Source organism: Alligator mississippiensis, chromosome 1 (assembly GCF_030867095.1).
Source record: "Alligator mississippiensis isolate rAllMis1 chromosome 1, rAllMis1, whole genome shotgun sequence".
Taxonomy (NCBI): domain Eukaryota; kingdom Metazoa; phylum Chordata; order Crocodylia; family Alligatoridae; genus Alligator; species Alligator mississippiensis.
In genome coordinates, this window is record NC_081824.1 from 412,466,209 (window position 1) to 412,482,949 (window position 16,741).

Consider the following 16,741-nt stretch of genomic DNA (forward strand, 5'->3'; position numbering starts at 1 on the left):
TTCAGGCTCAACATTAGGAAAAACTTCTTCATAGTCAGGGTGTCCAGACTGTGGAATAAGCTCCTTCCAGAGGTGGTGCAATCACCTACCCTGGAAATCTTTAAGAGGAGAGTAGACAGTTACCTTGCTGGGGTCACTTGACTCCCAGTTATCTTTCCTGCTTGGTGCAGGGGGCTGGACTCAATGATCTTCTGAGGTCCCTTCCGACCTTATAATCTATGAATCTAGATTAAATGAACTAACATGGAAACCAGGAGTTGATCTGAGGCAGAATGAAGCTCAATTCACATAAGCTAATTTACCATGCCATGAAGTAGAATAAATCAGCTGTCAGAGTTCCGCACTGTTGTGGCTAGATTGCTTTTAGTACCCCAGCTAGCTGTTTAAAGAGCTTGGGTGTTCCTGCACTGCAGTGACTGTAGCCTACATTGCATTGTAGTCTGCATTGGAGACATACCTTAAGGGTGTGTCTACACAAGACACTAATCATGCAGTAATCTAAGGACACTGTGCAGTAGAGTGCTGAGCAAAAACCATGCTAATACGCTACTGCGCAGTAGTATGTGGCTACTGCTCAGTAAGCATCATTAAATAGCCATGCGCCAGCGCTACTCAGTGGTAGCGCGCATTACTGTGCATTGATTTAGTAGTTGGTTAACCAAGTACTAAATTTAATGCACAGTAACTAAGGTGCATTAATGAATGTGTAGACACACCCTAAGATAACAAAACAGCATCAGTTATGTACAACTGATGTAGTTATTACATCCAAAATGAACACAGTAAATGAACATTAAGGTTGCAAAGTCAAGCATTGCAAAGTGGCAGTGTAATTAAAGAATGTATGATACTACATGGGTCCAAGTTAGCCAAAGGTGGGGCAGGCCTTAATTTGGCGGTTCCTATCTTGAAGGCATGACATTGCAACCTTAATGTAGATTAAATTTTATGTAATTCTCTTCAAATTGATGTACTTTTAACTGTACATCAGTAAATTCATTTACTTAAATAAATGAATACCCTCATCTTCTGCCCATCTGTGTGATAGTCACTGAGCTATCTGGGAATGAGTCATCCCTCTGATTGCCAGGTACTACCTACTGTATTTGCAAGCAGACATGACCCAAGCAGGGTGTGGGGCCTGAGCCAAATCAGCTTCTGTGGGGCTGCGCCCCCACAAGCCCCAGACATGAAGAAGCCAGCGGTGGATTTGGCAGTGGTGGGGGGGAACGGGGGGTGCCAAGTGGGCAGATGCAAAGCTGGTGGTGGCAGCACTGAGTCACCACAGCCACTCTACCCAGGTCCACGGGACCTCCCAAAGCATGAGGCCCAGGGTGGTCGCCTCGATTCCCCCCCACCCACCCCCCACAAGGCAGCCCTGCTTGCAAGAAACTGACCCTGCCTCAAGCTTAGCCTTAAAACTAGCAGAGCAGACATTGGTGAACTATCTGCATAACAAATCTCCTGGAGACTAGTAGACATCTCTGATCCTCATACTTTGCCTTTGGGTTTTCCCAACTCTTGCTTTCTGTTCCTGAATTCAAGGCTTCTGACCTCCTGTGCTTTCTTGACTGCAGTTCTCAACTTCCGACTCCTGGACTTCCTGACTCTAGACCAGTGATTCTCAGGCACATTACCATAGTGCCCTAGGGTTTCTTGAAATCCTTTCAAGGGTGCTGCAGTATGCCACATAATGTTAGCCTAGTTAGGTCTGCAAACATGATTCACAAGATAAAGCCAGAGATTTCAAATAGGAATCTGTAGTATTAAAGCATTTTGACCTGTTGTGGTCTTTCTAAGTTCTTTGCAACATAATTGCTCTATTGTTTTCCTGAAGTCAAAAAAAATAAGAGCTGGTATTTTCCCAGGGGCAACTCACATCTATTAAGGGGGTGCCTCAAGTCTAAAAAGGTTGATAAGAACTGTTCTAGACCTTGATTTCCTGGCTCTTGACTCTGGCTCCTAACTCTGACTTCTGACATTTGCTTATTTCCTGTCTCCCAACCCTGGTTCTTGGCTTGGGCCCTAATCATTAGGGCTTACTGCCCACCTTCTGATCACCAACAAGCTGCCCTTTAGCCAAATGAAGACAGCTTAAGTGCTTGTATTTAGTATTGGAGAAGTGGAGGAAAGGGAGGGATCTACAAGAGGAGAGATAATGCCCTACTTGCAGCTGTTGTTTCCTTGTGGATGACCAAGAACACCAAGCCCTGGATCTGGAAGACCTTTGATCAGAAGTTCTGATCCAGATGCTTGTGCCAGTTCTACAAATAGAATGAACCCGGGCCAGATCCAGGAGTTCCAGAAGAGGGGTGATGGAGCAGTACCTAGTGCTGTACTCTTCTGCTCTTATCTCTACCCTGCCCCCCCATGCAGGCACTGCAGGAGCCTCTGGGGAATTTTTAAAGTCCTTAAAGCAAGTGAAAATCCCTCCTTTTTGTCTCCTTCATGCTTAGAGGCACATCCCCTTCCCTCCCTTTCCACTCCTCTCCCAGCTGCTGCTGCTGCATTCACTATCCCCAGGACAGTGAGGAAAGGAAAGCACTACAGCCACTTCTGCCTATCCCAGCAGGGATGCACAGGAGCTGGGCTCCTGCAGTGCACTCCAGTCCAAAAGGTGGGTGCAACCATACCACTACACCCCCTCTGGATCCACTCCTGAATGAGCCTGCACCACATTTCTGTCTGCTTCCACCCTCACTTGTCGCAGTGTGTATAGTACATCACAAAGAGGGCTACCATGGTTCTTTGGAACAGACATTGAAAAGAGGATTGAATTATGCAAAGAGATCCAAAAAAGAAGCATATGTTTCTCTGGTAGCATTTTCCTAGCTTTTGAAAGCTCTCCATTAGCTGGAAAGCAGAGGGAGAAGCTGCAATGTTACATTTTGATGCCTCTAGGCTAGGCTTTTGTGCCGCTTGCACTAATCAACATTTGGCAGACTTCAAAACTATGGAAAAGAAATTGGCAAATGTTTTGAGATAAATGTTTTAGGAGGGTTTGCCCAACCCTATTTGGGATCATTTGGGATGAAGAGGCCTGTATAAATCTAAGTTGTTACTGGCTAGGGTCAGCAGAGCACCTGAAGTTAAGGAGCAGATTCATAGACTGAGCCAATAATGATAAGAGAAGAGAGAAACTCAGCTAAAAGGATCTGCTTTTCATCAAACTTCACATCTTAGACCATGCCAGTAGGAAAAGAACGGATAAGCACTTAGGAACAATGTAAGAAAAGACTTAACATTTATAACTCTAAGGTCCCTGCCACATGTTACATATGTTATGCAATTAACTTGTTAACCATGCAATAAATTTAGACAGGCCATATTTGGAAAGTAATTATCACACCATAAAATGTCTATCCAGCTATAAAAAGAGCTAACCAGTTACAAAGTTAGTGCTTGAAAATGTGTAATGACTCTATATCTGGTTTCTATCTAGTTTTAATTTAAAAGTGTGGAAGGGCTCTACCTCTTTCTGTACATATTCCTTTCAAGAGCCTGCTAAAGGAGAAAACATTGTTATTAGTCCTTTCACTATATATTTTAGGCTAGTTTAGGTTCTGAAATTTTGTTTGAAAGAAGTAAACCAGATATAAGGTTAATTTTTTCTGAGTGTTTTTTGAGTTTTCCTATGCAGATTTATATCTATAGCTCCAAATTTTCTAGCTGAATGTTATTTTGAAGAATTCCATCTATACCCTTGTAATGCCTTTCAGGAGGTGAAAGTATCTAGTTTTTTGCATCTGATTTCACCCGAAAAACTAAATTATTTTCAGAGTTTGGGAGTTTGGACATTAAGGTTTAGTAGAATCCCTTTAACAGCCACAAATAATTTAATTATCCAGCCACTTTGGGTACTGTATGATTTAAGAATTAGATACAGAATTAGAATCTGTTACAGTAATTAGATTTCATCTTAAACTAACTGCCCTTGGTGCTACATGATCTAGTTGAAAGAAAGGCTGCTGGCTAAATGTTATTCTACTGTAAGAGGCAAAAAGTAGTAGTGTCAGTTCAATGTTTAGGTTGAAAAACCTGCTTCAGAAGGCAGGTAGGTCACATTGTCTTGTACTTTTCTCTAATAAATTGTGGGTCCAACCCAAAGACAATTGAATTCAATGGAAAAATATCATTGATTAAGATGGGTTTGAACCAGGCACAAAAATATATTACTAAATAAAAATAGGGAATAAGAAGTATTTCCTTTGGACAATAATCTTAACTTTTGGAATTTCTTGACTTTTAAATGCTTAGTTTGTCAACTTTTAGCTCTTAGCTTTGGCACTTAATTTCCAGGCCAACATTTTCATAAGTAACAAATAATCTTTACTGCATGCATTTTTGGGCATTCTACTCAAAATTTCTTCGAGCAGAATCAGCCTTACGTATTGAGATGATATTCAACAAAGACAAATGCAAAGTCTTGCACTTGAGAGAAATAACCACATGCACAAATACAAAATGAGAAACAACTGGCTAGGCTGCAGTACTGAAGAGAAGGACCTGGGGGTTACAGTAGACCAATATTGTGTTCTGCCTGTGTTAGCTATACCTATGTGGAACCATAAAGAGTTAAACAGATCAGGTACTACAAGTAGCACTAGGTGCTTAGAGATTGGAAAATCATAGATAAAACACCTCTTTGTTCAGAAACCATTTGCTAGTGTTGCTAAAGGCACACTTTGTCAAGTGAGGGAGTACTGGGGGAGGACCAAGTTATATTAAATTGACAATTGATTGACAATAAATTGCATTGAAGGGCTGAGATCATTAGGATTCTTTATACTACTGGCATTTTTCTTTGTCCCTCTTTATGTGGCGATCTGCCATGTTGCACACTCACTTTGGCTTAGAGATGAATATCTACCAGTTGCCACATGGCCTTCCCATTGGCTGTTGTGCATCTGCCTCCCTCCCTCTTTCCCAGAGCATGTCACATTATGGAACGCTCATGAGCTAAGGAGCTTAAACAGTCTTCTTTTAGCTTGTCTCTCCATGAATCAGGCTACCATAATACCAACAATGCAACTGAGCAATATTTAATTCCTTTTATAGCTCAGTATATTGGCTGGATTTATATATCCAGCCAATAGTCTTTCTGGACTTTATTTCTAGCTTATTTCTGGATTTCAGCAAGGCCTTTGACACTGTCTCCCACCCCATCCTCATTAAAAAACTAAGTGACTGTGGCATCGATGCCTACACAGTCAGATGGATTGCTAATTGGCTAAAGGGTCGTACTCAGAGGGTGGTGGTGGACGGGTTATATTCGACCTGGGGGGAAGTGGGCAGCGGAGTCCCCCAGGGCTCGGTCCTTGGGCCTGCACTGTTCAATTTCTTTATCAGTGATTTGGACAATGGGGTGAAAAGCAGCCTGTTCAAATTTGCTGATGATACCAAAATTTGGGGTGAGGTGGGCACGCTAGTAGGGAGGGAAAGACTGCAGAAAGACCTGGATAGGTTGCAAGGATGGGCTAACAAAAACAGGATGCGCTTCAACACGGACAAGTGCAGGGTGCTGCACTTGGGCAGTAGTAACCAGCAGCACACTTATAAGATGGGAAACTCCTTTCTTGAGAGCATGGAGGCAGAAAGGGATCTTGGAGTCATCATTGACTCCAAGATGAACATGGGCCGACAATGCGAGGTCACGGTCGGCAGGGCTAACCGGAATGCATCCACAGGTGCATCTCGAGTAGGGCCAAGGAGGTGATCCTCCCCCTCTATATGACACTGGTCAGGCCGCAGCTGGAGTACTGTGTCCAGTTCTGGGCACCCCACTTCAAGAGGGATGTGGACAACATTGAGAGGGTCCAGAGGAGGGCCACCCACATGATCCAGGGGCAGCAGAGCAGACCCTACAATGAGAGACTACGGGACCTGAACCTGTTCAGCCTTCACAAGAGAAGGCTGAGGGGGGACCTGGTGACCGTCTATAAACTCACTAGGGGGGACCAGAAGGGTTTGGGGGAGACCTTGTTTTCCCTAGCGCCCCCCAGGATAACAAGGAATAACGGCCACAAGTTGTTGGAGAGTTGGTTTAGATTAGATGTCGGTAGGAACTACTTCACAGTTAGGGCGGCTAGGATCTGGAACCAACTTCCAAGGGAAGTGGTGCTGGCTCCTACCCTGGGGGTCTTTAAGAAGCGGCTCGATGCCTACCTGGCTGGGATCACTTGAGCCCAGTTTCCCTCCTGCCCAGGCAGGGGGTTGGACCTGAAGATCTACAAGGTCCCTTCCGACCCTACTTCTATGATTCTATGATCATTTACTAGCTCCTATATGAAACTGTGATATGTAAATTAGATAAACAGGTTGCACTGTATCATTTCATCTGTCCTTTTGGCTTTCCAGCTTTACATTCTAGGTGTTTTTATTGAACTACAATAAAACACAGTTTTGTCATTTTTACTCATGTTATGCTTCAGAACTTTCTAATACAGTGAAAAGTCATATTATTCAAGACTATAATAATAAGGACAATGTTGTTATCAGTTGTCACTGGAAGAAAAAGTTTGTATCAACCTATCACTGATGGAAAAAAAAGTCTAGATAGTTAAATGCTACTGATTTTTTTAAATGTATACAGTGGTTAAGTTTTACTGTTTATCAAGGTATGGACATAGGAACAATTCCCCAAAGGTTAAATGGCCTGAGAGGATGTTATCAAGTGTCAGGTGAGAATAACTGCCAGTGTGCAAACTTACTTCATTTTGAATAGAAGTTAAACTACAGTGGCTTAGCCCTCAGTAAAAGGGGTGAATTGCTATGCTTTGTCTACCATTTGCCATGGGTAAGTATGTTCTCACATGTAGTAGTTGTGTAATCATGCATCCATGCTGAAGCCCTGCTCCCTTTTATTCCCTCGCAAATCATTCATATGCCCATACCCGAATGGTGATGAGTGTTTATAATGCTTGAAATGGAATGCCAAGATATCAAGGGACTTTCAAGAGTTTTGAAAGTGATATAACCCTCATCATGCTTCAGGGCATAACCAATCCCTGAACTCACTAGGGCTGCAAACAGACATTACCTTTGTGCCATCATAATTTTTTTTATGGTGGCACAAAGCCCAAGCAAACAGACATGCATGACCCTTGTCATGCCCCAAATTGTGGTTGTAGCAATAGGTGGTAAACACTTGTGCCACTTTTTTGGTGGAAGGCATCTGTTTGCTTTATGATGGGAGAGCAGCACAGCCTGGAACTGCCTGTGTTCTCCAGCCACCCTGGGAAGGTGCTCCCCAGTTTCAGGTGCCTAATCTGGGGCAACTCAGGAAGTCTTCAGGAATTCCTCTGTGGGCCCTTGAAGCCTGGGGAGTGCCTGCCAGGTTCCCCTGCTTGCAGAGGTGTGCCCCTTGTTGGAGAGTGGCAGCATGATATACACACCTGTGGAATACCCAGCTTGGAAATTCCTAGGATGTGCCTCTGCAAATGGAAAATTCTGGGGTTCCCTTGCCTCTGCTTGCCCCAGAAGACCTGGGAGTGGCAGGGCCCAACCCTGCAGGTCAATGGGCAATGTCTTTATCATCCACAGTGTCATGACCCAAAGGTCTGATTTTTTGTGCGCTTCGGCACTAAGAATTATCCCCATGGGTTTACAGCTTCATTGCACGGTGGAGTTCTGCTGCACAGAGAACCCGCGTGCAAAGGAGAGTGTTCCTGCCACTTTGCAGCTGTCTTTGCAGGGTGCATTTCCTTTGCAACACAGAAATGCACAGTGCAAAGGAGTTCCCGCTCTTCGCATGCAAATTCGTGTCCCGCTATTGGCTAGTTCTAAATTATTCCCATGTGGCGGCTAGCGATTGGCCTGCTAGCTGTATAAGAGGCTTGAGCAGTTTCCGCCCAAGCCGAAGAGGACTCCGCATCCATCTCGTGGGGACTCTGGGTGTGCGCGGCAGGGTAACAGAAACCCTGTGTGTTGCTCAGAGGAGTTTGGCGGCCTGATCCACTGCCCACCTCTTCCCGTCTTCGAGTGGTAACTTTCTATAAGACGTATTGACGAGTTTTCTATTTGAGGCGCCCTTGTCCTGGACACCTGGAGTTCTGTCTGCGTGAAGCCTAGCAAACTCCACGTGATTGTTCGTGTTTTCTTTTGTAACCGCAACTCAAGCAAGTCTCCAGCCTGCACCGCTACCATCTTGGTGTAAGTAAACAATCTTAAAATCAACTGTTAAGTGTCTGTGCCTAATTCTAGCTCGGCGCCAGCCCTCTCCGACCCGGCCTGCCCGGGCTGCCAGCCACAGCCTGCGTGCAGAGCGACGAAAAGGGCCCGGGGTTCGACCCCGCCCGCACACACAGAAGCAGATCAGCTGTGCTGGAACACATCCCAGAACAGCTGATCCTGCTCCAAAGACAACATCTGTTTATAGCCTAATAGGGGTTAAGAAAAAGCTTTTCATATGGGAACTTTATTCCATAATTGCCTTCTGTAGAAACTCTTTAAACATTGAATAGTGGCCACTGTCAAGGTTGAGATAGTGGACTACAGGCACCACTGGTCTCATCCAATGTGGCAGTTTTTGTGTTCTTATAGATTTATGATTGTTGTTTAAAATATACACTTCTCTGTGGAGGAGATCACACAAAGCATAAAGAGCGTGGGATTGGTGAAGGCAAAAACCAGAGGTTTGTCTTTATTTTACATTAGAGGGCCAATATGCCAAAACTATTTGTTGTCATCTTGGTCCAAGAGGGGAAAAAACTAGACATGGTATGTAATATTGGGACAGCCAATAAATAAAAATAGAAATGCAGGCTTTGTTTACAGGGTCAACAGGATGTGCTAGGAAGCAGCAAAGTAGAGTGCCATATGCTTACTGTGTGTGTGCTGCATGTCAAAAGAGATATAGTGTAGCCGGCTTAATGTTACTCCTGGTTTACACCAATAAACATGCTCATGACAGTGACCTTAATGGTGTATGACCAATGTCACATTGGCTAGGGACAGATATTACACATAAACTGGTTTAAGTGTTCAGAAACTGGTTTAAACCTGTAACAATAGATATTCACATAAACCGATTCGAAAATGGCTGAAACTGGTTTGAGATAAATCTGGTTGAATCACGTAATATCAGATTTAACTGATTTGGGTCAAACCAGTTTATGCAAAGTCTGTACCAGACCCCTTGAGGGTTTAAGTTAAATCAGACACCCCCAGCATCCCAGCATGCTCTCTGGGCTGGGCGGGGCTCTCTGCTCCACAACAGGGCTGGCTTCTCCCCTCTGCTCCCTGGATGCAGCTCCAGCAGAGACTTGTAGGCACAGCAGCGTCTGCCTGGCTTCCTCCTGCTCTCCTCCTCCCCTTACCACTCCCTGCTAAGCAGGGATCCCCCGTCCCCTTTGCCTTACACAAATACCTCAGCATTAGAGCTAGCAGACCACATGCTGGCTATGGTCTCTGCAGTGGCAGACAGCAGTGTCATCTTATGGCTTTTTGGAGCTAATAAACAGCTCAGCTGATAATGTACCTCTGTTCCTTCTTTGTTTAAGAAGAGCTTGCAATAATGAGAGAGGCTGTTCGTTTTCTGATGGGGTGATAAATGCTGATAACAGAGCTGATAAATGCTCTGTTATCAAGGAGGGGGGGAACCCCTCCCTAATTCTGTGGGGGCTTGGCCACACCCCCCCCCACTCAGCTCAGCCCTGTAGAAGGGAAGGGAGGGCTGCTCTAGCATCCCCTGTTTTCTAGCCTGAGCCATTGCAGGCACGTGCCTGCAAGTCTGGGATGTCCGTGGAGTTACAAAGTGATTTAGCCTACCCAGGTTAGAGTAATCTGCAAAGACTGAATCAATTCAGGCGTGGGCTTTTTGAATGTCTGTCCCTAGCCATTGAGAGAGCTGTATTGCACCTGTGGCAGAGTAGCTATGCTTCACTTCACTGTGGTTCTCTCTAGAGAAATCCTTTGGTGTAGACATGTTATTAGGGTCATAAAAGATGTCATAAATCCCAGGCAACTCTAGTTTTAAACACATGAAGCTCTTTCAGTGTCTTTATTCAGTATGACAAGGTTCCCCTCACCTTTTACTGCAGAAAGAGAAGATGTAAACTTTTTAGTTCATGGAAACCCATAATTCTGGATAAACATCCTCACCCTATCAGATTCCAAATCCTGTCCACTCACCATGCAAGAGAGACAACATTGGTTCTTTCCTGTGTGTGGCCCTGAGCAGCCAAAGAGTAGACAGGACTTGCCTCCAAGAAATGACAATAAATACATTATAGGGTGTCAAGAAAAAATGATTTACATAAATCAGTTTGACCTTTGCTAATCCACAGCATTTGCGCTCTTCTAGAGTCCAGTTACTGGTGAATAATCAATAATGGAAATAAGCACATCTCTAAAATAGAGATACAAACAGTTCTAACACTGAAATACAGTCTTTTGTTGCAAAGGGCTGCTGTATTTTTTATTTACCATTGTTATTGTTGATTTTTATCATATAATTATGACATACCACCACCTGTTACACTGTGCCAAACAAAATATTGCAGGCTGGGATACTATTTTAATCTGCAACATGTATGTCAGATCCTGTTGAAAGCTAGATATCTATAATTATGTGTTGACATATTGCCCCACTTACCAACTGAGATGGTCCAAACTGCAATTATTTTTGTGAAAGCCTTAGTTCTTGAGTTAAAGCGGCTGTGATGAATGGGGTTGCGTATGGCAATATAGCGATCCAGAGAGATGGCACACAGGTGCATGATGGAGGCAGTGGAGAAAAGCACATCCAGATAGATCCAGACAGGACAGAGTGTTTTGGGTAGAGGCCATCTATACTCTGCAAAAAAAGAAAGTCAGCATCAGCTAAGAAGTGTATACATGAATGAATGCAAGCATTTGTTCTTTATATGTGTGTTACAATTCTAATATTATAAAAGTCTTAGAGTGTTTGTCTGTCTGACTGTCCATAATGATTTATTTGCACTCTGATTGGTTGTCTGAAGCAACGAATCAAAATGCTTCAAGAGCATTCCAGATAGGAGGTGGCTGTGGCGGTGGCACGGCAGAGCGCCACCATGATAGCAGTGATGGAGCAGACAGAGTGGTGGGGTGAGCCCAGCAGTGCTGGCCTCACCGCCCTCAGCCCTGCTCCCTGGATGTGGCGGCGGCATGAGGTGCTGGCTAGCGGGGGTGGCAGGGTGGAAGGGCAGGGGTGCTGGTGGCGCAGCACTGGCCTCGCCCCCCCGCTCTGGCCTTGCTGCCATCACCACCACTGGGTCCTGACAAAAGCCAGCAGGGAGGGGGAGGAAGCGGGGAGGAGGCAGGGGAGGGAAGTGTGAAGGGGAAGGGGGGCACAGTGGTGGTGCCCTGCCACCACCAGGCCCTGAGAACAGCCGGGAGGGAGGCAGGAAGGAGAGCGGGGTGAGAGGGGGTTGCATACAGGTGGATGCACAACAGCAGCAGCACAGGGCGTTGGGTGACAGCTGTGCCCGTTGCATGCAAGCTCCCCCCTCTCCCCCATATATGTATATTATATATATATAATACATTATATTCTAATATTATAAAAGCCTTAATCTGTCCGTCTGTCTGACTGAAACAGCCAATCAGAGTGCGAATAAGTGTTTGGACAGGAAGTGGGGACACAGGATACAGAGTGGGCCTTGCCCCCCTTGCCCTGCTCCCTGGAGGTGGCGGCAATGGAGCTGGGGGGGAAGTGGGGTCGGGACAGTGCAGGGGGGGCAAAGCCACTAGCGCTGGCCTCAGTCCGCCTCTCCCCCTTTCCATTTTCGCCGCCTGCAGGGCTGATGTGGGAGCAAGAGTGGGCACACTGCAGCAGTGGCACTGCAGGTGCGGGGAGGGGAGGAGTGGACCCAGGCCTGATGCAGACAGTGGGAGGAGGAGGGAGCCTGGGTAAGGGGAGAAGCTGGCTCGTCGTGGCAGTGGAGGGAGAGCAGCCTGATGCAGCAGCGGTGGTGGGGAGGGGAGGAGCAGGCCTCTTCTCCCCCTGGGGCCTGGGCCCACTCCTCCCTCACCCACCTCCCTTGTGTTGGCCCCAAGCCCCCTCCTCTCATCCCCCCGCTGCCTCTGGGTTGGCCCAGGCCCACTGCTCACCACTTCCTCCGCTGCGGCAGCCTGGCTTCTCCCCACCCTCAGGCCTGGTCCTCCCTGCATCAGGCCTGGGCCCATTCCTGCCCTCTCTCTGCTGCTGCAGGAGGGAGTGGGTGTGGGCCCAGACCCCAAGCATCAGGACGGAAAGGGGAAGTGGGTCCAGATGGGGGTGGGGCACAGGGCTCTGTTCCTGCCCACTCCCCCACATCATTCTTGATTATAATATTTTAATACATTGATATATATATGAATACATTTGAGCTGCACTGGGTACTGCTCAATACTGCTCATCTATATCTATATCTATATCTATATATATTATAATGGAAAGTACTAAGCACCTTAAGCTGAAGGCTTTGATACAAGCAATAAGCATATATATATATATATATATATATATGAATACATTTGAGCTGCACTGGGTACTGTATGTGTGTGTGTATATATATATTTATATATAGATAGATATAGGTATAGATATACAGTACCCAGTGTGGCTCAGATATATTCTTATATATATATGCTTATTGTTCATAGCAAAGCCTTCAGTTTAAGGTGCTTAGTACTTTCCATTATAATTTAATATGCTCATAATTTTTTAAAACTTTTCTCTGCTTGTATGTGCCTGTAGGCTGATTTTTATCTTCTGTGTAAATGATGTGTAATAACATGTATGGCTGTTTATGAGACTATAAAGAGATAACTAGCATTGTTAATATAAATTCATTTTCCCAATCTTGTCTGAAGAGCTATTGCCCGCCCTGGGAATTATCCTGGTATTAGAGAAGTGCATTTTGTTGTCTGTGTGACAATGCATCCAGATTTGGCCAAGTTATAAAATATTGCCTACTTGTTCATGATCCCTAGCTATTATTAGAAGTTTACTGTACTGCTCTGAATGTTTCATCTGCACTGAATCTGCTTTACTCCCAGAGGACTCCCTCTGAGACTGGAAACAGACATCACATTTGCCTTGGGAGAAAGCCTTTTGTCCTGGGATTGTTCAGATGTACACATTTACTGTTCCGTTCTGAGTCCCTTTGAGATAGGCTGGATGAAATGTACTAACAATTTTTCCCAGGACATGACCATGCTCATCTATAGCAGGGGTGGGCAAAATATAGCCTGTGGGCTGGATTCAGCCTGCCAACTGACTGGATCTAGCCTGTGGGTGGGTGTCCACCAGTTGATTGGATCCAGTTTACAGCTGCCTGTGTGACACTCTACCTAGGGCTGAATCCTGCCTGTTGCTGTCCAGGCTAGCCTGCACCACATTCCAGCACATGCTTGCACCCACCAGCACTGGCCCTGGCCTCCGTCCTGGCCAGTGTGCACAGCTTCCTGGTGGGGCTGTTCCCAGTGAAGCTGCAGCCATCTAGGTGCTGCTCAGCTCCCCTCGTCTTCAGTGGCTCCTCCTCCTCTCCTGTCCCTTCTGCACTGCTCTGGGCAGCAAGTAATGTGGGGAAGCTGTGGGGATGCATGTTGGGCACCACACACCCAGCCAGGTCACGGGGAAGCTGCATCAGGACACCTTTTGCCCAAGCATGCAGGGCTCCAGCTTCAGCTTCAGCTCCTGGCCACCTTCCACCCAAACCACCCATCCAATATGATGAGGGCCATCTACAGGTGGCCAAATCAGTGGAAGGTGGCTGGAAGCTGGAACTGGAGCCCCATGTGCTAGGGTAGGAGTAGCAGGCACCGGCAGAAGAGGAGGAGGAGCCACTGGAGGCAGGGGGATTTGAGCAATACCCCATGCGGCTGCAGCCTTACTGGGAGTAGCCCTGCCAGGAAACTGAATGCACTGGCTGGGGCCAGGTCTGGTGGGCAGGAGCGCAGCACAGGCTGCCCTGGGTAGGAGCAGGTGGGGATCAGCCCCATGCAAAGCACCAAGGGGGAAGCCACGGGTCAGATGCGGGGGAACGGACTGCATCTGCACCTGCACTTCCTGAGTGAGCTTTGCTGCTGCGCCCCCTGGCCCTGCCTACCATCCCTGGCCAACTCCTGGGGTGCATTGCATAGGCAACCCCCAACACACACATGCAGACCCACACACATACCCTCCCCACACCTACCTGACCCACATACAATATACAAGAGTAAGACTTGATTTTGAGCAATTGCCTCTATATACACTACTAAAAAACCGCATAAATCAGGACAAAAATTATTTTTTAAATAAAACTAAAATACATTAAAATGATATCTTCTAAAAGATTTTTTTTGTTTGCAGCCCTGAACAGCTCACCAGTGGCCCTCCAACCAAAATAAATGTCCACTCCTGATCTATAGGGCTATTATGCATCATTCCAGGGATAAGACCATTAGGGTGTGTGCCCTTGCTGGCCACCTACTGGCAAAGGAAGCAATGCAGTCTGGAAGGGTGACATGAATAAATGACTGTGTTGCTCCTGTTTTAATCTGGATCAAATCCTGTGACAATCAGTCCTGAGTATATCTGCACTGTGTCCCATTCTGCAGCTAGGAGTACGTTTCTGAGCACACCCACTCACTCTAGTTTGTGTGAGCCAAATTTGGAAATGAAGCATACAGGGGTGGTCAATGTAGCACCATTTATGCTAGCTTTAACTTGGACCTGCATTGGAAGAATTCCCCAACTAGCTACTCTGCACTCTTTTCAGCTCTTCTAAGACATATTGAGGATCAGAATTTGTCCCTAGGTTGACCCAAATTTAATCTACTTAGCCACAGTATTTTTCTAAATGGATGTGCCACATGTTTGTGCCTGGCTGTTCAAACTTCCCTGAAAGACCAACAGTACAATGCAAGATTTTTATTGCCCAATATTCTCCTGCTGCCTAGCAAATAATTGTGTCAGCTATAGGCAAAGTATGAATCACAGTCTCTTCTACTGGATGAATCCCTTGAGAGTGTGACATCCTAGTGCTATAACTGAAGCACAGAGGCTAGGCTGGGGAGGTAAAGATCCTGGGTTCTAGCACAACCAATGACCTGTGCAGTGGAGCAAGTTCCCATTTGATAGAAATCATGTCTTTTTAGTTTGCTATAAAAAGTCACAGAATCATAGTAAATGTAAAGCTGAAAAGGACCACTAGATAGAGATTATCTAATCCAGCTCTCTGCACTCTGCACTGAGGCAGGTTCTTGCATACCTAAACATTTATTTATACACAGAGTGACATTCCTGACACATGTTTATCTAACCAAGTGATTTTTAATCAGGGTGCTGTGGCACCCTGTGGTGCACTGAGATCCTTTAAGGGGAGCTGCAGGGTGACACACAATACTAGAACTATTAAGTGTACAAACATGATCCATACAATAAACCAAGAGATTTCAAATAGGAATCCATAGGGTTAAAAATATTCGAACCTGTTGCGATCTTTCTGGGTTGTCTGCAACAGAAGAATTGCTCTATTATTTTTTGTAGCCAAAAAGAAGTGAGAACTAAGACCTGGCAAAGCATTTGACAAGGGTTGCCTTGAATCTAACAAGGGGTGCTTTAGTCAGAAAATGTTGAGAACTACTGATCTAACTTGTTCTTAAAAGCTTCAAGCAAAGATATTCCACAATCTACATAGGCAGCCTGTTCTAGTATTTCACTACCCTCATAGTTAAAAAGTTTTCTCTGATATCCAGCCTGAACTGTTTTTTGCTGAAAATCAAGCCAATTTCTTTTTTTTCCTTCTCCCAGGGACAATAGAAAACAATGGATCACTGTCCCTTTTGTAACTACTTTTTACCTATTGAAAAATTATTACTATTCTGTCCCCACATTTCTTTTTTCTTGATGAAACAATTCCAACTCCTTATTTATTGGACATATTTTCTAAACTTCTTATAATTCCTGTTGTTCTTCTCTGGACTGTCTCTAATTAGTTTACAGGAAGAGCACACAGCAACTGCTGCAGCTTTCTTAGCCTGACGAAGGGTTTTTGAACCCGAAAGCTTGCTTAATAACTATTCTCCAACCATCTGGGTTGGTCTAATAAAAGATATCAAATTCACCCAAGGAACCTTGTCTGCCTATATCCTTAGACCAACACGGCTACAACATAAACCCCTGCAGCTCTATAAAAGTATGATATCCAAAACTGAAAACAGTACTCCAGCTGAGGCCTCATCACCCTAGAGTGGAATATCTGATGTTTTATATAAAACAGTGGTATTAACATATTTCACAGTGGATAGACATCTATTTGGGATAATTCAAGAACAGTGCATGCTGCATCTGTGTAGTAGATTGAACTAGATAGCCTTGGGCATGTCTACACATACTATTAGTGCACAGCAATAAACTGTGGAGCTTATTGCTCCACAGTTTATCGCTCCTGGGAAGCTTCTGGGTGTGCGGTTTGAACATGCACCTGGACTGCAGCACACTGAACAGGATCACAGCAGCCTCCATTGGCAGAGGCCTGGGGGGGTCAGCCTGTCAACCCGGGGCTGCTCTGACCAGGCTCAGTGTGCTGCAGAGGGGCTGATTGGGGCATGAAGGTGTTTCAGAGTGGGGCTAGCTGGCAAGCAGCCCCAGCACTGAAGCACCCTTATGACCTAGTCAGCATCTACATGTGTGCATGAAAACACTTTGCAGCAGGGTAGTATTTGTAACTACAAGTACTACCTTTCTGCAGAGTTTATTAGTTTCATGCACTCTAATAGGGGTGCACATGTAGACATTAAGATGTTTACT

At 45.4% G+C, this 16,741-nt stretch overlaps 1 protein-coding gene across 4 annotated transcripts in view; it reads right to left on the reverse strand.

Annotated features, from left to right (window-relative positions):
* The window catches only part of HTR2A (5-hydroxytryptamine receptor 2A), a 68,564-nt gene that overhangs the window by 38,940 nt on the left and 12,883 nt on the right, over positions 1-16,741 (reverse strand). For all 4 annotated transcript variants that reach the window (XM_059728369.1, XM_019500532.2, XM_006258618.4 and 1 more), the window contains one exon: positions 10,595-10,795. In XM_059728369.1, the coding sequence (XP_059584352.1) occupies positions 10,595-10,718 (124 nt within the window). In that variant the 5' untranslated portion in view covers positions 10,719-10,795. The remainder of the gene's footprint in view (positions 1-10,594; positions 10,796-16,741) is intronic.